The sequence below is a fragment of the Hippoglossus stenolepis genome, chromosome 15, assembly GCF_022539355.2.
Source record: "Hippoglossus stenolepis isolate QCI-W04-F060 chromosome 15, HSTE1.2, whole genome shotgun sequence".
NCBI classification, from domain to species: domain Eukaryota; kingdom Metazoa; phylum Chordata; class Actinopteri; order Pleuronectiformes; family Pleuronectidae; genus Hippoglossus; species Hippoglossus stenolepis.
This window is the reverse complement of record NC_061497.1, coordinates 7640257-7667634: the sequence shown is the minus strand read 5'-3', so window position 1 is coordinate 7667634 and position 27378 is coordinate 7640257. Positions and strand designations below refer to the sequence as shown.

The window sequence follows — 27378 nt, the reverse complement described above, 5'->3', positions numbered from 1 at the left end:
CAGCTGCAGGGATATAGTACAGTGCGTCTGTTTAGCCCACTGAATACAGGCCAGCACTTTGCCAAAGCTGGAATTTGTGCTCCCAGTGAGGGTATCAGCTGCTCCAAACTCAAGCAGAAAACTGAGTGTTCCCCTGCTTAGTTCCTCTAACTGCTGCTATAGAGACTAGACTGTGAATAATTTGATTAAAATGTCAGAAAACGACCACAAGCAAAGACATGGAGCCTACAGACAGAAACACACACTCACAAAATGAGCTGCTTTCATCCCTTGTGCTGTCCATGGTGCCGTCAGGCTGCATCTGCAGGTAGTATCCGTGTTGGCTGTATAGCCGGGTAACAATGCCTTTCAGCTGCGGCTCTGCAAGGGAGCACAGGAGAACAACATTGTACTTGACAGGTTTTGCGGTGAGATGTCGAGAGCAGAAATTACGTTCACAGAACCTGGAAAAATAATGGGTTAGTCAAACATATCTGAGTTTAGAGCATAGACTGTATATTAAGATGGAGGACACGTCTGCAACTCCTCTCGTTGTCCAAAGATGAAGGCAAAATATACTGAATAGGGGTGGTTTGTGCTTTTGACATAATTTGGAGCCAGAGTCTTTGCAGTAGTGATCATGCAGTGGAACCGATACACATGCTCAGCGAGTCAGTGGATCATGATATTTCACCTTGTTTTTTATAGCATCAAATGACCAACTAAAGCCAAACTTACTGGAAAAATTAGAATTTGAACATTTATCAGTGTGATTAAAAATTACCTAAACTTATATAAACCGTCTTGAGCAAAAGTTATTTGATGGGTACGTTGACTTTTTGGTTTGGTCCATGTCCCGCCTGCTAACATGGAGGGCGGGGTTTATGACCTGCACTGCAGCCAACCACCAGGGGGCAGAAGAGGTTTGTTGAAGAGGTGAAGGTTGAAGTTAGATAATGTTTTATATGTATAAATGTAGGTTTATGTGTAACTATTGGATAGATTGTAGTGTAGTGTAAACATGCATGTTAGCGTTGTCATTGTGAGCATGTTAACAAGCTGATGCTCACATTTAGCACAGATCAGTGCAAAGCTTAAGTATAGCTAGCATGGCTGTGTTAAAGGGATAGTTCACCCAGAAATGACACCACACGAGCAGTATGGAGGCATGTTATGTTTTTTCTGTTGTTTTATTGCGTCTGAAGATAGGTCACTAATGTCTTCACTTGTATTGGATTCGGCTGCTACCCCTGAGACTCCAAAAGTGTTTTGTGGACTCAAACACTTCACCCACCCCTCCATCAGCATAGGGGTGAGTAGGTAATGAGGGAATTTTAGTCTCTGGGTGAACTATCCCTTTAAACAGGTCGAGATACATTACATATAAGGCTTTTTTAACTCACACTCTTCTGCTCTTTTATTTCAACCATATAAACAACAAAAGCAGAAATGACCTTGCACACTTTAAAGTCACGAGAAAAGCCTATTGGACGTAGGTCTAATGGCTCAAAGGAGAATGATGCCTGGCAAAACAGGTGATGATTGATCCCTGACATCAATACCATAATAGAGGAACACTTATCCCTTCTTATACACACTTCATGATTCTGCAGAAAAAACTGAACACATCCATTTATGTTGTGTATTTGTTGTGAGAATGAGAGAATGGCAAGCGGAGAGAAAATATAAAGATATTTATCACTAAAATGTGGGTTCGGGCTTTCATTATTCAATAACAATTTCCTAGCTAATAAGTGAATTGCCCATCGTTGGGCTAATTCATATAACACTGTGACTATATAGCGTACAGTGCATCTGAAATGCTGTAGCAGTCAGCAATTCAGCAAAGTGGTGAATAAAGAGCATGTATAACTTAAGCAAACACATCTGTCCACAGTCTTGTTACCAGTATTTTTAGTGAGCGATGGGGCCATCAGAGGGTGAAGTCAAGTGAAAGAGCAACTCCGTCTCCCGCTAAATAAAATATACATAATCAAGGGGCCTGTGTGGTGGTGGAAGAGAGGGGATGGAAGGTGAAGAGAACGGTTGAATGTTTCATGAGTGGAGTCCCTGCAGCCTACTTTGCGTTCATTTAAGAAACAGACAGAATCCTCGCATGCAGAAGCTCTCAGGCATCGCCAGTGCCCCACTTAGTCTGGTCAGGCCCAGCGAAGTGACCAGTCTCCTTCAATGCAGCATTAATGAGAGCGATGAGACATGGGTGGAGGAGCGGTTTATAAAGCGGGCCTCCCGGAGGAGCACGGGGCCATCGGGGAGTTCCCCCTCCGCTCAACTCCACCCATGCCCTCGCGCACGCCCTCCAGGGAGGGACTGAGGGCACTGCGCAATCTACCTGTCGTCTCCGGACTAGCACGGGGAGCAAGAGAGTGGCAGAGGATGCAGGAACAAGATCTGTAGGACAATTTCCCACAGGAAGTGTGCCAGGGTTGAAACATCAGTGGAAGTGTGACCTACTCCCATTGTTCCATGCATATACATCTGCAGCACTCACCCACCCTCTCTCTTTCAAAGCTGCTTGTCAAAACATTTCAGTATCTCTTGCTCTTGCAACTTCTTCCTCCTCTTCTTTTCTCCCGTTTTCCATTTCATATCCTTTGAGTTATGCACACTTTCATCCCACCTAATAACATCATACATCATCCAATCAGAGCGGGAAAGCCGTTCATTACTTGTCCCCACAGATGCGAAAGAGAGGGATGAGAGAGAGCGAGGGAGAGGGAAAGAAAGGGGGAATGGGTGAGCAGAGGGACAGCGAAGAAACAGTGACTGAGATGACACTGTCATTTCATTAAGAGCGACGGTTGTACGTGCTCGGGAAAAAAAAAACATTCGGGCAGAAATTCAATAGACAGCTTTTGCAATATGGCTGCAATCAAAACTCCCTTGCTCTGTGTCAGGGACAGTAAAACTAATGTTTCACTTAGCGGATCCGGCTCCGACTTCAAACGGCTCATCCCAACGCACGATAAATTCTGGTCCCAAATAATGAAAGTGTGCTCCGAGCAAAAACCATAACAGTCGAGTTTTACTGCAACTGCATCAGAGATAACAAGACCTTTCTTCTGTGGACTTTTGGCACCTTATTATCATACAAATATTCACATTTGAACTAATTAGGCACAAACTCATGTTTTTAAATTGTCACACTATAAAAGTCTGTGTGTTTATATTATTCTGCGAGTCTGGACTACACTTTTGTTTTGCCATGAACATTGGTTGATTGTTGATTGCAACAATTAGTCAACAGAAAATTAATCAGCAACTATTTTCACAATAGTTTTTTAAACCAAAGTGTCACATTTTCCTGATTAGAATCTTCTAAAAGTAAAGTTTTATATTTGCACCTAGCATTTCTTTTTTTATCAATTAATCTAGCGATTCTTTTTTCGATTAATCTAACAATACATTATTTATTACTCGATTAATGTATTAATATATTTAATATATATTATTAAAAAATAAAATTAAAAAACTTGTGTCGTGTAATTTATATTAATTGAATCATCTTCTCTTAAATATAAACAAATCTGACTAAAAACAAAGGATGTTTTATAGGCGTTATTCCACAACAAAAAATCGCCCAGTCTGAAGTGCTAATCAGCCTCCAAAATAAAATACAAGCAAATGCTTGTTTCAATCCAATAAAAGGAATATATCAATCTACATTTAGCTGAAGCATTTATTAACAAAATAAATGCAAACCAAAGTAAAATCCAAGTAACTTTCCAGAGGAATATCAAAACACTGTAAATTCAATACATTTAATGAATAAATAAATAAATAAAAGAGCTTTTGGAAAAGGTATCTTCAAAATAAAGTGCTTAATTATAGATCAAAAGATTTGGTTTTGTTGGTTTGAGTTTCCCCTTTTCCTTTAAAAAAAAAAAAAAAAAATAGCGGATATAACGCTTCGACGCACGTTGTGCAAATCAAAGTATTTACATAACCGATGACTTCGATGATGTCGATGATGTCGACGCGTCACCTCAGCCCTATCATAAACTCAAGATTTTGGGGTTTTAGACAGTTGGTTTGACAAAACAGGACGTTTGAAGATGTGACCTTGGGCTTCTGGTTTTGGGGGAAGGTCCGCATCTCGCACTAACATCAGTCACAATGGAGAGAAATGGATATAATAATATAGAAATGCCATAATCAAACAATTTGCTGAACTTGGAGATGTGCCAGTTTTGTTTGGCATATCGGGAACATGGGCGGACTCTTTCCACATCTTGCAAGAGCATATTGAGCATATTCATTTGGAAGGCTGTTAGGTGGTCACATTCTTTGTCTTCCCACAAACATAAACTCTGAGAGGTCACAGCATTTGGGTTTAAGAAAGCTATCGCATGTGGCAGTGACACTGCAGCCATTCAGCTTGCTACATCTTCAGCATTGCAGTTTGATTTCATAATCTGCTCTGACTCTATTTTTTCTCTCTCTCTGTCTTTGCCATACCTTATCTTTCTCTTTCCTACTTTATTCCTCACACATTTCATAGGCTACATATTGACATAATTATAATTTTTCACACAATTATTATTAGCACCCATATGATCAGCAGCTGCATTTGCCTGTACAACCAATAATACATGTACATGTAGTTTTGACTCTCCTGAGATAAATGATGACATCATCGGCTGTATGACTGATTTAACAAGAAGCTATTCTTGATGTTGGTTCTGGCAGCTTTGAAGAATTGTGATCTTATGTAAATAAGACGTGTAAAACTAAAATATTTAAATTCCAAAAGATATTTTATGCCTTTCTGTCCGTATTTGCGTCGGCCATAAACTTGTGAGGCTCCTCTTTTTTCCTCTAATAGTTCAGTGCTGCATCAAGGCTTTTAACAACATGCAAATTAACAAAACTGTGCATAATCATAACACTGACTCAACTCGGTGTCATCAAATAGCAGAGATGCACTACATCCCCATGTGTATTGTGCCAACTGCTCCCCTCTCACTGTTTTGACAGCACGTGTCTGCATAATGCAGTCGCACACACACACACACACACACAGAGAGAGAGACACTCACCAGACACCATTTCACTCTGCCTTTGTCGTTAATGTTGCAGTATGTAGGTATTGGGATATATACATCAGGGCTCTGATAAAGCATGTTACATTGTCACCTGTGTAACATATAGCTTTCATCATCTTCATTTATTCATCATCAAATACAAAGTGAAATGCAGTACACATCTCACCAAACACCAAGGTCAGATTAGTCTTTTGAAGGAGTTGGAGAATACATCTCTCCTACAAACAAGACCCACCGCTGAAGATTTGTGCAAACCTGGATATCCTTTGCCCTTTACAAATGTAAAAGGCACATTAATTACCTTTGCTAAGGAGGTTTTCACCCCTTAACTTTTTTGTTGTTGGTGTCTTGCAAGCTAAATTAAGGAATAACTACAAAACGGATTACCGAAAAACGTAGGGGAAGGATGTGGTAGAGGTCAGGGAAGAATTCATTAAATTTGTCTGTGTATCTGGATCAGGGGGCAGATTTTTTTGGCTGTTGGGCCTTGGCGTAAGAATGCACTCTGCTGAGCCAAGTTGCAGTTTACATCTGTCTAGACTAACAAGATATATGTAAATGTGATAAAGGAATTTAAGAAAAGGTATTGTGGATGGTTTCGTAGTAAGCAAAGGAGGGATTGAGTGATGGCTAAAACCATGTTTTGTAAGGTCACAGTGACCTTGAAAAAATTTAAGAAATTCCATCCAGGCATTATTGAGGTTTCACGTTCTTGAGATTAGGGCAGACGGATGGAAAGATGTACCAATTGAGTCATAACAATGTTTGATACCAGATACTTGGGTAGTATGTGGATTATAGCACTGAACACCACTTTTATAAAGTTGGGGAACTTGCAACAAAACCTTGACTTTTAGAAGAGTCTGTCTAGCAAGGAAAGCATATCTCGAGAACCGTTCATCTTAGGGTGCTGATCGCTGTCATGGCAACAACATTCATTGAATCATATCTTCTTTGGTAATTTGTCTACAAAGTCAATAATGTTCATTTTGTCGCAGCAATGCTTTATACTTTATATACTTTTTATTTTGACGAGTTGTGAACTTTGATCCGAAGATTGTGTCGGTTGCTTAACAGACCTCTGAAATAGCCGACATACAATGTATGAAAAATGACACCTGTTAAATAAATCATTCAGACGTACATATATCGTACATGCAAAAAATGTGATTGATAATAGGTCACTTTTACAATTTCATGAAGAAATCTTCAACCAACATCACCACAGGCCAAGCAAACAGCCCATTCCAAACAGACAGGTTTAGAATGTACATTAGTATGGATGCATTAGTAATTCTAAACAACACTAGTAACACTAACAACACTTAACTAAATTTCATGCCTAAAAGTGCTGCAGTGCCAGTGGCCCCTTTTAAACTTATCTGCTTGTGTCCGTGCTTCATAAGAGTGAGCATGCATTACAAAGCATGCCAACTTCCCCCTGTCCTTCATAAGCCCTGGAGAAGTACACTGACAGATACTGACACACTGTGACAGCAGTCTACCTCTGGTTGGATTAGCAAAGCACACAGAGTTGTTCACGAGCAGAAAGCCTGTGTTTGTATCATGAGGCTGCGCCGAGTGCGCATGTAGCCTCGGCTGCTCCACAGGGGTAAACAGAAAAAGAAAAACTCTCCAGACTCAAAGGTCATGTTTGCAGATTTGGTTATGTTAAGGCGTGCTTGTATTCAAACAGTATCTCGCAAGGGGCCAAAAGCAATCATAGGTTTAAATAATGTATAAATGCATTGTTTGAAGTGGAGCATAAATTCACTGGTTGAAAGTACCTGAGTACTTCTACTTAAGTTGTGTACTACAGTTGAGTATTAACATTTCATTTGTTCTTCTAATGCACAACACCAGAGGGAAATATTGTACTGCATTTATCTGACAGCTGTAGTTACTTTTCAGATTAACGTTTCACAAAAAAACAAAAAAAACCCATAATAAGCTTAGAAAATTAAATGCTTTGATACAGATTAAATCAGCGGCTCAATCTTTTTTTAGCTTGTGACCCATTACAAAAAAGCATGTGTGTCTAGCTGAGGCCTATTATCACATTTCAGATGTCTGAGATCTAAGTGGTTCCACTTAAACGACTGTTAAAGGCACACAAAAGTAAAACTCTCTGATACTTTACAAAGATCAGAGAAAATCCAAAGAATAAAATAAATGCATTTAGAAGAACTTTATTTTTTCTTAATTTTTTTTATCAACTCATGAGCCCCCCAGATCTATTTGGCAGTCTTTGAAGTGACTCCGTTGGGAGCCAGTGGCCTAAAGTTTCAACTTCTACACAAAGAAGTAACTGACTGGGGTAAATCTAGCACTTCCAACAGAGAAATGCTATTCACATTTACATCGTTGCATCAGTATCAACAATAATAATGTCACATAATGATTTATATCAGTCATAGAGGACATTTCTCTATTGAACAAATACTTTTACTTCAGATACTTTTAGATTTATTTGATAATACCTTCCACACAGTGCAAATCATTCTTATTAATGATTTATCTGTAAGGTGCTTTCTCGAGATATGTTTGCTGCAGAGAACATGATATACCCTCATGTAGTGCATGTGGTAAAAATAGACTTTGTTCATTAGTGCATTGTTTGTACTTGTGTATTGTGTTACTTATTTTCAATTTTGTCTTTATTATATTAACTACTTGGTTTGGTTTAATGAAAGCTAAAGGAAGAAATATAAATATCTACTGTCTAGTACTGATAACTTTGGCATACTTTGAATTCTGATCTAGTCCTGGACCACTGCTGCAACCAAAGCTCAAAATCGTTTCTGATTTCCCCCCCCAAAAAACTGTCATACCTGTGCCCATTAATCCACACCCTACCCTACATATTCTTTACCTGCTACAAAACTTTTTGCAGGTCAGAAACTTTTCTGCGGGTGAGCACTGGGGGCCGGACCTTAGTCCAAGTGATATTGAACATAATTTAATGCAGTGATGTTAAATTTAGAGACAAACTTGTAATAAGACCTAGCAGTGCTAACCAAACGTAGAGAAATGGGTATATAGCCTCCATCGTTATTGTTTCTGGTGCATGCTCATTACACAGAGCAACTGTGGGCATACGTGAAGTAAACTGTGAAGTCATCATTTTACCATTTTACAAGCACACACAGATACAGCCAAAGTTTTAGAATATCTGCTATTTCAAAGACGTTTGTAAAAAATCTCAGTTTAAGTGACTTAAAATGCCTTTTGCATGTGGACGAGAGGCACTAACATCAAGAAAAAATGTTGTTTTGCTAAATCTGTGGTCAGATCGTATGACTGTGTATCATCATGATTATTACCGTTTGTATTCTCTCATCTCTCTGGTGAGGTGCATCCCAAGCTCAGCACAGCCTGTACATTATCTCTCGGGCTGAGCACACCTAAATCTGCCCTGGCAGAACTTTTCGATAAATATGCCAGAAACGCAACCTGCAGCCTCGACTGTCCTGGGTATTTCCCGTGGAGAGGAGGCGTGTGCCTACACTCATCACTCTGGGGACACATGTGGGCTTGAGTGACAGAAAACATTCCCTGATCCAGGTCAGTGGAGTGTGGGTCAAAGGGAGCTCGCTGTCTGTGTATGTACATCAGCACACAGGTGTTGTCAGCACAGCCAACAACATGTCGACTCATCAGCAGGCCTTTTCATTCCCAGTGACCTCTCCACACATGAACCAAGAACAAAGCAGGTGTGTAGATATGGAGGGCTTTAAGGCTTTAATAGATGGCGTATGTGTTGTGAGCTGTTAGTTACATTTTCTTCGTATCTGACGCTGAAAATTGCCAGTCGCTCAAAGATGCATAAAGTTAAATTCAATACCAAGCCCTTATTCGATGAACCAATACGAGGAGGTGTTTCTTTTGGTTCTGTAAGTGTTACACATTTTGCAAAAGCATCAGGCAGAGTCACAGGAGCATTTTGTTTATTAAATTGGGTTCGTCTCTAATCCCAGCCGTAGCCGCAGCTCGGTCTTCACAGGGATGCCCCTCATCAATTTACATTTGGTGCTGATAATCATTTTGAAAATACCATGGGGGAGTCCGCAGCCTAGACCTACAGTAAAACCATTCACACAGCAATTATGTATGTGTCTGTATAAATGAGGTCAGTGCACATAAGAACCCAAGGTAATCACTTCATGCATCACGGCTGCTATCAAGGACATTTAAACCCTTAGCTGCGGTGTAATTGCTCTGGAAAAATAAGCGTTGGTTGAGGTTTATCGCTAATCAGCGTAGTGTATAGCTATAGGTGTTGGTTATCATTACACTAATGTATTTATCTGGCCTGATTTGAGCTCAGTATGTCGCTTGCCGATCCTGCCGCGCTGCTCTTGATAAGGGTGGAGGTAATTACTGGGGGCCTGCATGACTGAGCAGCCAAGGGCATTTCTTCTCCGGCTCCGACCAAACCAAACAACAGGGGTTTTCCTCATCTTATATTTTCAGGACTCCCTGACTCCCCCCGTTCTCTCCCATCATGCTCGCTTTCACTTTCAGCCGCTCTTTCTATGTCTCCCCTCTCGCTCTTTGTGTATGCATGCATACATGCGCCTAGATGCATGTGCACTGCATGCATGCATGCAAGAAAGTGGGATTCTGTCTCTTGTGTGGTGTTTGACTCTGCTTCTAATAAAAGGAGAACATGGTTCCTTTTTTTTCTCCTTTCCTAAACTGGGCCATGTGCTCCACAGTGCTGCAAGTAATTATCAATCTTGTGGGAAGATAGAGGGCGAGAGGAGAAGAGTGAGGCAGGAAGAAAGTCATAAACGCTGGTTAACAACATGGAGGCAAGACTGAAGAAGGCTTCACGTTTTTCCAGTAATAAAGGAGGAAAGGATGGGGAGAGCAAAAGAAAAGGGCAACGTTAGAACGAGAGAAGGACACAAAGATATAGAGTGTGACAAGCATGAGAGGGAGGGAGAGGAGATAGGGGCAGACAGCTTGAAAAAGGATGATGTAGAGGAGGAAGAAGAGGGATCGCAGGACAGGGGGCGAGGTTAAAAAAGGAATGAGAGCGAATGAGGTGCATCATGTCTCCTGCAACTCCAACAACGGCCTCTTCATTTACATCCAAGGCTTCATAAATCATTTCTCGTGACAATGGCAGCGGTTCACCTAAGTGAAAGCGAGTTAGTGCCGCTTATTAACGGCGCTGACAGGAGCATGTCAAACACGGGCAGAAGCAAATAAGACTCGCACTGCCACCCTGGCACACATTCAATATTCACATATGTGAATCATTAACATATGACAGGAACATATCAGTGGCAGTTAACAACATGCTAAGCACAGGGGGATTGAGAGTGATGTGGTGTGGCCTCGCAGCCTCATCAATAACATAGTGTACTATACAGAGGCACAGGATCAGGACCACTGTGCCGAGCAGCTCCCCAACACACCTCACCTATCCTTTTTTTTCTCATGGACCCTCCAGCAAGGACACAAATAGGCCCTTTAATATATTCAGAACAAACAAACACAAACATTCCTCTACACTCCCAAAGGGGTCCGGACCTCTGTCAGATCGTGTGATGATCACACAAGTAAACACACAACTGAGCTTAAACTGCACAGCAGACGGAACAAGAGAGGACTCGGTATTTGAACCTGCATTGATTTCTCTCGCTGAAACTCTTTTCATATAGTCCTCACACGGAGCGATTTTTTTCCCACACAGAAGAGGAGGAAGAAGGAGACAGAGGAAGTAAACCTCGAGTAGAGACGCTTAAGAGCAGCCTGGCACCAGAGGAGGGAATCCATTGAAGGATTGAAGCCAAACATTGTCTGAGATTAAGTTTAGCTGACACAGTTTCAATACTCATGCAGCTGTATTTGAATAGATACAGCCAGCAAAAGCCCGGACGATATGTTTCATCAAACTCAACAGGATTACACAAAGATTATTTTTTAAATGATACACTGTTTTACAAGCAAAAATACGGTAGACCTTTTCCTAAACTGGAACTTTGAGAAGTAGAGATTTTAAGGCTGATTTATGCTCCGTGTTAGAGCCTTCTATTCGTAGTCTGCATCCTTTTTTTCACCTATTTGTGCACGTCTGAACAGATAATACGAACCAGTACTACTGAAAATGATGGGGGGCAGTATCGTCAATTATTCGAGCAAGACGGTCATGGAATAAATTTCAACAATAGCCTAACTTCGAGAGGCGTGGAAGTATGTCGGCAGTGTCGGTTGCATCTTTTTAAACATCTGCATTTCTTCACGTACGTGAAGGCAGCATTAATGAGCCTTCAGAATGTTTTGCTTTTGTCTCCAGGGACTTCTCTCTGCTTTCTGAGTCAATTCCTAAACTGAAATTCTGAGTACTGATTAAGATAATGTAGGTCAGGACGTGTGATTAAATAAGCCCTGAAAGGAAAATTTAGGTGGCTTTCTGATTCAAAATATACGACATGTGTTGCTTTGTAATACACTTGTCCATTTAAACTGTAGATTGTGTTCACAATGCCGGGGAGTTTGTTGTTTGTAGTAGTTTATGTACATTTCCCTCTCAGAAGTATATGTTCATAGTCATGTGTCTTTCTGAGTGAGTTATTTTCTCTCCTGTAATAGTGCAGTGTAAACAAACTGCTTTCATTTCTCCAGATGAATAAGTTGCTCAGAGACAAGATGGTCAACATTACAGCTTCCCAAAAGGCCCGCCAAATCATCTTGACCGCCCTCCCCATGTTAGTGGATGGGACATGGAGTAGACTTAAAAAGTCAAAATACATAGTATGAAAAAATTGTTTTTTTTCGAAGATTTTCTTTGTTGTTATAGGTAGTCATTATCACCCTGCTGGACACTCAAGTGTTGATTTATCCATTAAGTTTGGTTTTAATTCATTATTTGATGCTATAAAAATGGGGTTAAACATCCTGATTGACAGCCAACAATGACTCATGATTGGACAAGCATGTGTTTCGACCCGGATAAAAGGGACCTTCCCGACGCCATTGCGCAATATGGCAGCGTTTGTATTCAGGATAATTTGGCTTCATTTTTGGATGGCGGGAGGAAGCTGAGACGCATCTTCCATCTTAATTTACAATCTAAGTTTCAGAAATATTTCAGACTGTCTGATTCTCTCCATCACTTTCTGTTGTCAGATTCAGGACGGAATTGAGCAGCATGATGACTTTTTCTTTTACCTGTGGTACGGAGAGAGAACAGGACCGGCAGCTGCAGGTGTTCCGGATGATGTGGACCTCCAACTACAGGTGAGGGTATTTATATCGATTTAACAAATCTTATTTCTAAAAGTCATCACATGTAAATGTTTAAGGAAATTTATAGTAGCAACATTTTTCAGCTGTCGCCTGTTTGATCAAAATTGGCCGATATGAACCTTTAACAGACACATGGTGTTTATGTTCGCTGATATGCACCAAAATAAAAACTTTTATTCTACACAATAAACAATCTGTGCAAAGATTACATTTCGATTACATTTCTTTGTCATGAGGGTTAGATAATGACATCTTGGGAATGATTGGCAATTTAAAAAAAAAAAATCTATATTTTACACTCTAATTTTGTTATTGCTATTTGCCCCCAAAAATCCACAATCCGTTCAGGCTCTTCTTCCTTTTAAACAAGGAATGTTCTGAAAAGGTGAAAACTAGAATTGTGTAATGTGAGATTTTAATTAGGTATTTCATAAATGTAATGATTAGATTTTCATAGTAAAGCCTTTTTTTTTTGTCCATGTGCACTCATATATCTTTTTGCTATTAAAAGTAGTCTGTGCTTCCTGCTTCTCTCACAGCCGTTTTGCCATTCATGACCCTCTCCCTCTCTTTGTCTTGTCATCGTTACCTCTCGTCCTCCGTCCTCGCTCTCTTCCTCTTGTTAGAGGTAAATTCAATCTGTCCTTGTCTGCGTTAATCAAAGCGCCCGCAGATTCAATTTAGCAGGTATGTGTGGGAGATTAAGGTGCCACCCTCCGGACGACAAGAAACAAAAGGGTGCTCTTTGTACACACGTTCCTCCGCCGCCCGGCTCTGAGTAAGACTTAAGGCCATTGTCAACAGCCTCTCTACGGCTGAATATCTTTTCACAGGCCAACTCTAAACTCTGACTGCAGTAATACTCGCAGAGAAAGAAACTGATCCCCCTGATCCCCTCGTGTCTACCGTCTTTATTTGCAGAGTGTCTGAGGAGCTTCTCCAGCCCAGAGACACAAAGTCAGATAAACCTTTAAAACTAAAATAATATATAAGTGCGTACCTTAATCTTGAATGGATTTTTGCATCATATAACAGACTTTAGGAGATTAGAGCCAAAACTTTGATGTTTCACTGTGGTTTAATCTGATGGGTATATCTTGGACAAAGTTTAAGCAATAAACTAGATCGCCTACTTCTTAACGCGTGAACAGCTGCCTCGCCATCCTGCCGTCCCCATCAACACCATTTGGTACCAGACATTTTAAATCCGGCCGATGAAACGAGGGTTGTTCAAGACGCCCAGACATCACTGACCCCAGCAGCAGTCGAGCACTAATCTTTTGTTTGTCCTGACTAGATGTAAACAAAACAGAAATCTGTTATTTGGAAATTGTTCAGATTTCGTTTAACACTGGATATCATTTGAACATTTTTTAGTACTTGTGCTTTTATAATAACCTATTTCATCACAGTTACCATAAAGATAATTTTTCAGTATTTTACGAAAAGGTTTACACTCAACACTCAAAAACTCGGCTTATTCTCCTCATTGGGACTGTATGGGTGTGGTTTGATCAGGGTTCATTGACTTCCTACACACTAAGCCCTGCCCACTACAAACCAGTGCTCAGACAGAAAACGATTATGGGTGTTCGTTTGTTATGAGGCAGTGCATGTAATTCTGGGACTCCTTCATATCCGTCGTACTTGACATAGGTTTTACGTTTCACTCTTTACAGTCTTGAAAAGGCCTTAAACCTGCAGTAACCATGATAAATCTCTTATGTGAAGCCAACAAAACCTCTGCGGGAAGTCGTAGGAGCCTATTTCTTACTATAAGAAGGTAAATGAGATTATGTGTTTCAGGGCCTATAATGCAAACGCTAGGTCTCAAGTGTTAAGAGTCCTTAAAGAGAACGCAACACTTCCTGGCCTCCGATAAACAAACCAAAAAAACATAGCTCAAATTTGTAACTAGAAGGACACCATGAGTTTATACCTCCACCAAGGCCTGACATTCCTCTCACAGAACCCCATTCAAATTCACCAGATACAGATATTTATTTGGATCTGCAACAAATCACACACACTCATATATATCAGTCCCCTAAACATGCTTGATTTCTTTTTTATAAAGTCCATGAATTTTCCTCAAATTCAGTAACAAAGTTTAAAAACGCCTTACAATATTAAAGAAAGTGGGAAAAAAGTGCTGGATCTGCCCCATTGACAAGCATCTGCACCAAATTGGAGTGGAGTGGAAATCTGCTCAGTACTTATTGCATAATCCTAGGAAATAACAAACAAACGAATGCAGACAAAAAACACAACCTTCCCGGTTAATGTAATCAAAATCACACTAAAGGTACTTTCTAAGTTTTCATTTCTAGTGATGTTTATTCAAGCATCTGCAAGCAAAATATCAATCCCTGACTTAACCCACTCACCCGACTTTATTCAACTTAAACAGAAGCGTCATTCTCGACCCTCAGTTAAGGACTATCCGTGTTCTTGGACAGATTGTTAAACAAGAGAAGTTCATGTCTGGAGGAAGCTGTTTAAAAGTGCCGCTTCACATCCATCCCCACGGTTTCACATCTCATCTTCTTCTCCACATGCTGCCTCCATGACGGGCTGACTCACAGCTCTCTTCAATTCCACCCATCGTCCCTTTAATCTCCGACGGTATCTCTCAACGCTTTGCTCTCTGCATTTCTGATTATCTCTTCATCTGTGTCCACCCCCGTGATTGCCACCCGCCTCCACCTTATGATACAGTTTTCTCTGACATCAGTGTGATATCTTTACTTTTCTCCTTAAGCCTGTGTTTACCTTCACTAACTCCCTCCCTCCCTCTTTCCCTCTCCCCCTCTCCCCCTCTCCTCTCTCTCTCTCTCCCTCCGTCGCTCTCCCTGACCCCTGTCACAGTCAATGAAGTTCTGATGAGAAGCTACCTAACACTGCATTGTCTGATCAGGTGTTGTCGAGTAAGCAAGTTAGCGGCCCCGATCTCTCGGGGTCAGCTTAATGCTATCCCCTGTTGGATCTCGCCTTGTAACCTGGTCTGCTATTCCTCAGCCGGGGGCCTACCCTAGTGCTCCGAAAGTGGACTGGCCCCTCGGATGCTTACACCTACAACATACTACAGTGCACCTCCACGCCAAACAGCCCACTCGATGCTACAAGGTGTCTAGGTCTGCACTATATTTGAACACACTCGTTTCTAATGAGTCAGCCCTCTTAGGTCTGTTCTATGGTATTACTACCATGAGTGGCATTTCCAGACAGCTCTTAAAATGATGTACTCACATATGTGGCAAATTTTAAATCCAAATATCTGCTGTGTATTTTTCAGTGGTGGACAGTAACTTGCTCTTTATTACACATTTTGTACTTTACATTTGTATTGGCATTTGTGCATCTTTCTACTTCTACTCCACTACATCTCAGAAGGAAATGTTTAACATTTTACTCCACTACATTTGTCAGGCACCTTTAGTTCCCTTACAGACGCCAGTGTAAGCCATGGTATAGTATCGTAGTAAAAAAAGCTTTTGCAATAGCTGGGAAATTCACCATCACAAAAATGAAAACAGGTTCTGCTCATGAAAATTGAAGATACATGGTTCTCACAGAGATATGACAATCTTATAGAATATGATGCATTGCTTTAGATTAATCTATCCAACAGTATATAAATGAGCTCGATGTTAAACATCAGCAGCAGTAAAATGCAACATAATGCAGCAGTTATATTAATCTAAAAAATATCAGATAGAATAGTAAAAGTTTACAGTTTACTACACTATAAGAACTTTTACCTGACTAAGTACATTTTGTTAAAAATACTGACATACTTTTACTTTAAAGTTTGAATGCAATTCTTTTGATATTAATACTTTTACTTGAGTAAATGATCTGAATACTTCTTCTACCACTGATACTTTAATGTTTCTTCAGTTCCATGTACTCATGAGTTGTGTTTAAGACTCCATTGCTCTAACCTAGAGAAAGGTATTAAAGGTGATACACAGGGCAGGCGGCTCGATATCGCTCCCTTTTCAAGTCAGATTCCACCTTGAACAAACCGAGAGGGTGATTATTGATTAATCGCTATACATTAATTAGCTGAATTGATCTGAAAAGAGGGCAACAGTGCAGATTACTGACAGTGGGAGAGGTTTTTTTTCCCACCGGTCAGGTCAGCTCTTGAAGGGGTCACTGGTAAGGTAGGCTGATGAAGGGGAGAACGAGGCAGGTTGAAATGCTGCGGTTTGCTGTGGAACGCGTCCAGTGTGAGATTTGCGCCGGCCACATGTTTAAGCAGCATGGCTTATGTCCATCTCTATCGCTCGAGTAGGCTTTATGACAGTTGTAAATATAGCTTATGTGTGCGGGTGTGGTGTTAATTCGACAGCTGAGAACTCTCCTCTCAAAAACCTCACATCTACAGAATCCTGCGACGATGTTGAAATGGAAATGTATCTGCTTCCCGCTAACAAGGCATTAACTCGAGCAAATGACAAACTGCAATGTGCACATATTGAAAAAAAGTATGCCCTTGTGATGAATACATGTGGAGGTATAATCTCTAATCTCTAAGCCTGTATCAAACCCACAGACCTTTTCAAAGTAAATATCTTCTCAAAGTCTGAGAAAGTCTTTCAGACGATACTGTAAAAAAAAAAAGTATAATAATAAAAGACGATTAAAATGGATTTTTCTTTCGTCCCAATTTGAAACCAAATAAGAAGAATAACACTCACCGCCGGTATTTAAACTGCAGCAGGTATTCATTTACATGCCTATAGGTGGCAGCATTAACAGCTCTACATTACAACTGTACGATAAATGACGAAAATACAATTTTTTGATTTAATTATTTTGAGATAATGATGCATATCGGGATAAAGCAAACATTTTATGTCAAGTTTACTGCAGCAGTTATCTCCTTCCATCTTAGAAATCCATCTTAAAAGCTTCTTTCAACGTTTGACTTTAGGATTTTTTTCAAGCACTCGATTGTTCTGTGGTGGTGCCGACTCTCCTGTTTGACATAATTATTACCTCCAGATTATGATTTTGTCTGTGTTTGGCATTTAGCACGATTACGAAAAATCAAATCAATCGATTTCCATTAAATGTTGTGGAGGGATAGAGCTTGACCTCATGAAGAACCCATTACATTTTGGTGCAGATGTCGATCAGGAGGTGGATCAAAGATTCCCCCCCCCCCACTTACTTCAACATTGCAAGACTGGCAGGCGTTTTTCAAAATTTTTCACAGGGGAATAATTCAGAGGTTCATGAAAAAAATCTGGCATATTTAGGGGATTTATATTTGTGGGTTGGTGCAGATTATAATATAATTCGGATCTAGTGGAGTTAAATGTTGATTCATACTGTGCAATTCTAGCTCCATATGTGGTAGAAGGGGATGGTTGTGTTTGACTCGGTTGTGGGGACTGGTCTGCAGCATCATTTTTAAGGTTTTGACCTTGTATGTAAAGTGCCTTGAGATAATGTATATTATGATTTGGCGCTATACAAATACAATTTTATTTAATTAATATGTGAAGTACAATTTTCTGATCTGCCTCAGCTATTTGTGTCACGTTCACGCTCCTACATGGTTATTTGTGCTGCAAAAATCCCTGAATGCAAAGCGACATCCAAATGAAGAAAAAATATTGCCGTAGAGAGTTGTGTAGCAAATTTGCATATGTAGAAGAGGATTGACAGTAACTGAAAATCACTCCTCCTTGTGGAGAGAGTACAGACTGCCTAGAGTGAGTAAGAAGATTTGTGAGTTTGCGAGTTGTTGAGCCTTACAGAGCCTTATGGCTCAGGCAACAAATCTCAGGGCAGGCCGAGTCACTGATACCATTCTCATGATAATAATGATAATACTGTGAACACAGGGCCCATCATCCACCCCCTCGCTAGTGCAACCCCAGACCAACATCTGGTATCATTATGTAAACAACCTAACTTTCATGAAAAAAAAAACATACGTGGACTAAACACAACAGATGCAAAATAATGGCTCTGCACGTTTTTTCCAAGAAATAAAGCTGCGGTTACACAGTATGTTGTCATTGTTATGTCACATTATTGAAGTCACCAAATCCGGGTGTCTGCAACAGAGAGATGGAGGTTTCTGTACCACTGACATGCAGGAACCTGATTGGCAGGAAGCGATTCTCCTTTTAATGACAGAGGAACTTAAATGCACTGAGCCAATCATTCTTTAAATGAGAGTCTATTCTGTTACTTCTCTACAAACTGCCACTTAGCACGCTGTCAGGACTTGAAGCAGTCACCGACAGAGCAGATTCAGTTGATGAATAGTCGACAGTATCATCTTCTGGCCATGTGGTGTATCTAAATTCAAAGTTTTTTGTACTTACAGAGTGTTATGGAGTGGTGCAGAAGGAAATTGAAAGTCCTCATAAAGCACAAAGCTCTGCTCATCACTCATCATTCTCACGTTCAATCTGCTCAGATGCAGTCTTTACCCCCCGCAGGGAACAACAACAACAACAAAAAACAACTCTAAATAAACTGTTCCTGCCTCAATCAGCCATGAAAGTATTTGGCCTCTGGTTTGTTCAGTGGCATTTCAGTTATATGCATAATTTAACCAAAGCATTACTACACTTATCAATTGTGCATGAATAAAGCAAAACACTTCTCATCGTGAATTAAATAATGAAGCAGTCACACCAAAGGAGAGAAGATTAATGATGAAAAAAAAAAAAATTGGGGGGAATTACTCTGTTCTGTCTCCTGAATTAGTTCATTTAGAAACAAAAGAGCAGTTATGAGAAACAACACAGGGGCTTTTACATGTCAAGAAGTTTTGATGAGAGAGAGAGAGAGTTTTGGCAACACATCACATACTTCTCTTTTCAGAGGCTCCGGGTTGAAGTTATGCTTTCAAAGAGAAACACATCAGAGAAGCTGACATAGTTACACAGCACAGCACTTGTTTACACACATTTAGTTGTGTTGCAGGTGTGGATGTATTATTTGACTTTGAGATGTTGTCCAGTCCACCAGAGTCAAAAGATTTAGTCAAATTTGATCCAATATTACAGGTATGTCATTCCACAACAGTATCTTCATTAATTTCCAAATCAGAATCTTATTAACCAATGGATTTTCTCCCTCATCCACATGTTGTGCTTGTGTTAGTGTGGCTGCTCAATGAATACATTCAAAGCAGAAATCTGTACATGTGCACCTCTATATGTCCAACTGCTGACATTTACTTAACATTTCAAGTTTGTGAACCCATGCATGAGAATATTCTTCGCTGTGAAACTGCACGTCATGTGTGCATGATAACATGAAATTGCAAATTCTGCTGCATGTGGAAAAAAATGGTATAATTGATTTTGCATGCATCTGCAGTTATGCATACAACTGCAGGAAGTACTTAAAGAATAAAACCGCAATTGTGTTTTTTTAAGCTAATTGCACAGTTGATTGTTTCTGCAGACTTCTGCATAATTATAAATTCAGGAATGCAAAAGCTCCACGAGGTGCATCTAAAGTCACGTCAGCTCAATTTTTCATTTGTTCAACTGCAAGATTGAGCTGCACTGAAAACAACTGCTAATAGGGAAATATTAGGGTTTATGATAATATGGCAGCAAGAGATTATTTAATATATGTTTTAAATTGTGAAATTAATGATTGAAAAAAACACATTTCATAAGCTTTTGATGGACTAAATAAACCAAATTAAATTTGGCTTAAGAGGAAAATTGACTTTTTACTCCAATAAAATGCAATAATTTAAAAAATTTATTGAATTATGGAAATGTCTAATGTAGATAAATGTTCTTTTATTTAGTTAATTGAGAAAATGTTCAAAAAGTGGTTGGATATTCACTACAACATGAACATTACCATAGTTTAGTTCAGCTTTCATTTCAGACCAAATGTCCCAACATAGGATCAAGAGAAGGAACAAGCAGAGAAAGATGACAGCGGTGACTCACCCGGTCTTTTGTCGGTTCGACTCTTTCGACCCCCGCATAGTCGAACTTTGGAGATCAGGACCAGGATCTGTTTCTGGCACAGGGACTTGTTGCTCTTGGGACAGGGCTTGCGCTTGTTGGCTACCGGTCGGTTGCCTGGGTCCTCCTTGACCGCCCGTTTCTGTCTAATGAGAGAGCTGGCGAGAGCTGCCATCTTCCCCCCCTCTCACCTTGGGAGGGGGGTGCCTTCCTTCCCTGTGCCCCCTTTTTGCTGGTTTAGCTCTTGTGTTCCTCAGAAGAAAAATTAAAAAATTAAAAAGAACTAGAGTAGGACGGTTGTTTCAGAGAAGCCCCCACAGGGGAGATTGAGCGTCTAAGTGGGTTAACTGGGAAGAGTTTAGTTTGCGGGTCCCCTTTGGAGAGGGACGGACTGGTAGAGGTGCAAGTTCACCTGCAGTCCACCATGGAGCCTCCACTCTGACCAAAAATAAAGAAATCGGGCACTAACAGAGCACACAGAGAAAAGTGCTACAGTCACATTTTCAGTTTTAAGAAAGGATGTTTCTACACCTCTTCCCCACTCATCTTACACATCAAAACGTGCCTGAAGAGCCAATTTTCAAAATGTTCTATTGCAAAATAAGTCACCTACTTTATATAGACAGCACCGACGAGGAGGAGCTCAAACGGTTTTACATATAAAAACACTTTCACTGAAGAAAAGTGAAATCATTTGGAACGCTAAGGATCTTCTAAAAGCAGGAGAGGAATCAAACTGATTGTCACCATTTTTCGTGCAGTCCACAGAGGTCCAACTTTGCCTCCCATTTAAATGTGGCAGGGTGGAATAATGAGCGGAGGGTCCGGGCGGTAATCCAGCCGACTCAGATCCAGAGGTGGAGCAGCGAGTGGGACGCTGGCCGTCTCTGCGGGGAGGCAGCCGGGAACACAGCGGAGACATGGACACAGACGGACAGACATTCTTCATCTGCCTCCGAAGGCACGCTCCTTTCCCACAGTCCTCACCGAACCCCCTCCTCCTCCTCCTCCTCCTCCTCCTCCTCCTCCTCCTCCTACTCCTCACCCTCCACCTCCACCACCTCCCCCTCCTCCTCCTCCCATCCAAAGTCAGCGAGCGGTTGTGAGAGTGTGTGCGCGTGAATTCCAGCAGCCACCATCAGTAGAGGTGACATTCATGGGAGAGAGAGAGAAAGAGAGAGAGAGAGAGAGAGGGAGAGAGAGGGAGCGGGTGGTGGGGGAGCAAAAAAAAAAAAGAGCGAGGGAGACAGGAGGGAGGGAGGCACAGGGGCTGTGATGTGTGAGAATGAGCTTGGTTGGAGAGAAAGGGAGGAAAATGTGCGAGAGATGGGTAACAGCCACTTCACAGAGGATATAGTTTTGTTATTTTTGTTTTTTTTACAGCAACATCTCCCCCTCTCAAAAAACCAAAAAGAGAAAGCTCAATCATTTTGACTGCGATAGAGAGACAGAGCCAGAGGGAGGGAGAGAGAGAGAGTGCTTAAGATGCAGATTATGACAGTTCTCTGTCTCCTCCAGAGGGAGAGCATCACCCATGTGCTACCTTCCAGTCACACACACACTTGTACATCTATCTAAGTGAGGACACAAATTGGTAAAATGCATTCCCTAGCCACTTACCCTGACCTTAACCAACTAAATGCCTAAACCTAATTCTAACCCAACCCTAAAACCAAGTCTTAACCTTCAAACAAGCCTTTGAATGGTCCTCCCAATGAAGGTATTGAACCTAAATTGGCCCTCATAACTATTGATAGACATACACACACAGCACATCAGCATATTTTCTACTCTTCCCCACTCTAATTGTGCGTCTCCAGTCGGTCCTCCTCTTCGTCTCCCTCCCTGACATCCCCCCCGCACAGTCGTAACCTCCACAGTCTCTCCCTGATCTGTTTCCTTCAGCTCTTGAACATATGAAATGAAAACAAATTTTAAAAAATGTGACTTTGTTCCCAACCCAAAAATGGCATTTAGCGTCTGACATAGCTGACTTCTGGCTTAACGCTAAACCTGACAGAAACATGAGGTCGGACAGATTGAGTTAGACAGCTTAACCTGCCAACACACACACACACACACACACACACACACACACACACACACACACACACACACACACACACACACACACACACACACACACACACACACACACACACACACACACACACACACACACACACACACACACACACACACACACACCTGCTCTCTCCTCACCTGCATCCTTCTGGAAGTGCATGCAGTCTTTTTGCCTCCATTTGGATACTTGTTCAAGGGCTGACATAAGAGATTTTTCAATATTTGGGAAAAACAAACCAAACTTCCACAAGTATCAATGGAGAGCACGAATTATGCCAGCGTACTTTTGCAAAGTGGGCGCTGGTAAATGACAGTGCCCTGCAGTCAAGCATTTCGGATCCTGTCGAGTTGCAACTAAAGCAAGGTTTGTGCTTACCTTACTCATTCTGTGACGTCCTCATGTAAAAACAAACGGGGCATCTGGAGGAGAAGAAAATGAGGCAGGTCTAAAACAATCACATTTGATTCTGTAGAATGAAACGAACGGCCTGTGCTCTTTTGGCTTTGTGTGTTCGCTTGCACTCGATGTTAAAGTCCACCAGTCCATTACAGGGCATTAACATGATAAATCACGGCCATTATGTGAAAGGCTTGTTATTTTTTCCACCTCGAATCTGTAATACAACTGCTCATACAGTAAAAAACACTATCATCTGTCATCTGGTCCCGCCGACTCAAAGCTAATGAATCAACTTATCTGAGAGCCAATCAATCCAATTTTATTTGGCGTGGCACCTCTTTTACAGGCCAATTTCCAGGGAAAACCAGCAGCGGAAGCAACTTGAAAATGCAAGGTCGATTCAAATCGTTTCTAACAATGCCGAGCAAGGTCACTGTCTGTCAGGGCTTGATTGACAGGTGACAGCCGGATGTTTGGTCTCCGTGGAGGGACAGGAGGGGAGGGGGGGGGGCATGCGGCGGAGGCGGAGGAGAAGGGAAACACAGATGAGATAATGCACTTTGTATTGACGAGAAAACAGAAAAGAGATTCTTTTTTTTTCTTCTAGTGGTTCGTCCCTCCGCCGCAATCGTCATCATGCTCGTAACGAATCGGCCTCCTGACGAACAGGAACATTACACACGCTTGCCAAAGGTTGTTCTACGTTTTGCTTTGTCCAATCACAAGCACGTGCCAAGTTCTACCAAAAGAGAGATTAGTGGGGATTCATGGGACATTACAGTGTCTCAAGGTCAAGAAATATTTTCCATCATTATAATGAAATTTCCTGCCCAAAAAAAAGTGGACTCATTCAGACGAGAACAATTTGATTTCTTTATAAGAGCTCTCACCTGTATTAACAGCACAACTAGCAACTAGACACCCACTATGTCAGGAATCCCAGTTATGTCCAATATATTACCATATAAATTCAATTTTTTGCTTAATATAGAGATTAAGCACACCCATAGCTTCACTTCTCAACAAGGCTCTTTCACTCACATCTAATCATATCCAGGATTTAGTGTGCGAGCTACCTCGGTGCCAGTGTCCTTATTGACATATCTTTGGTAAAGTGGAGGGAAATTGTAACGCTGCATGAAAATCAAAGTAAGAGAATTAAAAATAGCAAAGAAGCCTATACTGTCACGTAACCGTATATGAATTCTCATCATCTGAACACGGCACAAAAGGGGATTAAATGCAGATGTTTTGCTGAAAACAATCCATAGCACACAATCCCTGCATGCGCATCAATTTACATGTGAGCCGAGGGCATTAACAGCACATCTGGTAAAGTGCTTTAGGTTAAAATGTTTTTTCTTGGGTCCCCAGGATAATGGTTCTCAGGTTGGATTGCATTCTGTGTTACCTAAGAAAGTCGCTGGATAATCTTTACGAGATGAGATGAGTTTATGACTTTAGGTTAGAGGTTGAAATTTGAGGGCTTTTTGCTTTAAGGATTATACGTCTCTATTTCTGTCAGTGGTGGGAAGTAACTATAAGTACATTTACTCAAGTATGATGCAATTTGAGGTACTTGTACTTTGTGCAGTTCATGCTGCTAACGTCTATATATTAACTTCTATATATTATACCTTTTCTCTCCATTAGGTTTATGAAGTTATTTTTTTCAGAATAAGATATTACATTTAAAAATAGTAATGTAGCAATATATTGTACATTCAAATTTTTTTTAAATAAAAAATAGAATACATCTTTGCAATTAAACTAGTGGCAACTTTGACTTTTGACCACCTACATAAATTCTGTTTTTTAATATCACCTTTGTTTTAGACGTCAATAAGTAATTTTCCATTTCAATTTCAAAAGATCTTTTTGTAATTATTTGAGTTATTAGAAAATAAACTGATCTAATATTTCACAAAGCAAAATTAAGAGAAATCAGTTTAATTAATTATGTTACAATCTTTATTTGTGACCCTTTGGATGGACCCTGACCCACAGGTTGTGAAGCCAAAGATTAAACTTCCAAACTGTATAAAATAAGTTCTAGCAGTAAAATGCTACTTCTGCAACAATAATCTAATTGTGTTATATAAAATGCACCTTTGCTCATGTAGACTTTCAAATCCAGGACTTTTACTTTATATAAAACCCCTACAAGGAACCTCTCATTTTTGTTGATTTTGGCAGCTCTGTGGACAGAACTGGTACTGTTTCCACTGTCTCCTGTCTTAGATATAAAAGCATGTACATTTGTTTTGGAAGGAGTGAAGAAAAGACACCCGGTTGTTTGCAGGATGCACAGCGATGAGTTAATATATCTTTTTGTTGCTGTATGATTGATAACTGTAATATGACAACATTATTATCTTGTTTTAGTCCCGTTACAATAACCCTAACCCTGCTGTGAAACATTTCGCCTGACGACTGGTGGTCCGACACAACCACAGACATTTAGAATAGTTAATAGAAAAACACAATTTTCTCCCTGATCGTCTTATTTGCTTTTGTAGGTCATAAAGAGGCATAAATATTTAAATTAGACAGTTCCATAACCAGTTAAATACTCATTCATAATATATCAATAATTCAAAGTCTCAATTTCAGCAAAAACAATTTTAATAATTGCTGGTCCAAGCCCTACAGATACAAATATGTTCAGCTTTTGACAGATTTATACGATAAATGATTGAATATCATTATTGGCTCGTTATTTGGACAAGACAAGATATTTCGGTTTTACCACAAAGGTACTTCGGGCCTTTGGGAAAATGAGGATCATTGTTATTGTTATATATTGTTGTCAGAAAGAGTAACAGACTAACTTGTAATGCAAATGGCTGTTGTTTACAGCCCAAATAAATACAATACCAATTAGCCAGAATGTCTCTTCACCTTTGTCATCCTCCCTCACTACAAGCAGTGATGTAGCAGTGTGATTAGATGTCTTGCAGCATGTCAGCCCAGACTGCAATGATGCAGAGTGGCTATGCTGAATAGTCACAGACTTACGGGCATGTGTACACAAACACACAAAGCCAGGAAGAGTTAAGCACATCACAACAATTGGCCTAGTTCTGTCTCTTTCTCCCTCTTCTTTTATCTCTCTCTCTCTCTCTCTCTCTCTCTCTCTCTCTCTCTCTCTCTCTCTCTCTCTCTCTCCTTCAATCCCCCGCTCAGCTCATCACGCTGTCCACAGATGACAGGAGGTATTCTTCGTTAATCCACCCCCCCCTCCCCTCCTCCATTATGCGACCATGTGCAATCTGAAGCCAGCTCCTTGCACACAGAAGTAATATTTCCAATGTCCATGACCCGTGGGTGAGTTGCTCATTAGCTTTGAGTAGCACATATCATTCCGAGCTCCATTCTTTATTTAGCCCCGTTCAGATCAGTCCCTGGTAATTAGGTTTTAATCGTGAGAATTAGCTGGTGGCTGAGACAGATGCAGATTCTGCTGTTTCCTGTGTACACTATCTCCTGATTCCCTCTTGCTGGGAGTCTGGCTTTTCTACAACAATGCACGGCTGAAATGCTTTCGCTTTTAAGCGTTGCATTGAGTTATGCTGAGTTTTCCAACTTAATGCAGTAGATATTCAATGTATTGTTGTGTTGTCTGGTGAATCAGAAACGTGAATCTATTACCAGTATTTTACCCATTTTATTGATACTAATTATTCAATTTACACACATCGCCCTGTGGTCGTAAGGGCTGCCGGCCCCCACTGCTAAAAGAAATCCTAGAAGAAAAATTAAGTGTGCTTAATATTACAATGTTAACTTCATATTACAAGGGAACAAAATGCTACATTCAGTCATCACTAAAGTAGAAATACAAATATGCACTTCATTAGACAAAAAATATCCCAGCTTTAATAGTTCAACATGTTTCCAACACAGACCTTGTCAAAGTACTATGAGAGCAATGTTAAACATGTAACATAAGGCAAAAAAAAGTTTGAGATCATAGTGATATTGATTTGAAGTCATATTTCCGAGCCCTAAATACAAATGCATATGCACAAACAGAAAAGAGCCTGACTCTGCAAAAAGTTAACTTTGTTGAACATGTATTTGCTGATATAACCTGCCTGTAACTAGACTTGTACCACGATTTCTTCCTGGTTTTTAAACAGAGTCGTGCGGTCTCTGTTCTCAACCTGCCTGTTTCGAATGGGCTGTTTTCTTGGCCTGTGGTAATGCTGGTTGCAGCTTTCTCTCTGAAAAGTGGCCTGCATTAACTGAGTCAGGTCAAGTAAAGACAATCAGTTGCCAGTGTCGACCATGCATGTTGTCATGAATGCGTGTGATCAACAACGTCACTTGAGTCCCAAGCACCACTTCTACAAAGCCCTGGTCGCCGGTTTATTCAAAGTTTATTAATATTGAACATATCAAGTTTCCAAATCGCACTAAATTCAACACTGTGGGCTCTTAACAATACAAGAAGTGTGTAGCTGATAAGATGAACTGTTCTCCGGATGCGAGCCACAGAGCCAGAAAACTTATTTAAAATTGACAGATGCCAGATTTTCATGAAAATGTTCGAAGAGATTGAATATATAAGAGCCTGTCAGCAACGTGCTATTCTGTTTAAACCAACTTTCTGCTGTGA

General features: G+C 40.5%; 1 protein-coding gene across 1 annotated transcript in view; it reads right to left on the bottom strand.

Annotated features, from left to right (window-relative positions):
- Positions 1–21253, bottom strand: part of fgf11b (fibroblast growth factor 11b) — a 42061-nt gene extending 20808 nt beyond the window's left edge. The window contains exons 1-2 of the mRNA XM_035179258.2: positions 20255–21253; positions 250–360 (exon numbers count right to left, since the gene is read on the bottom strand). Coding sequence (XP_035035149.1) covers positions 250–360; positions 20255–20447 — 304 coding nt within the window. The 5' untranslated portion in view covers positions 20448–21253. The remainder of the gene's footprint in view (positions 1–249; positions 361–20254) is intronic.
- Positions 21254–27378: the final 6125 nt, after the last annotated feature.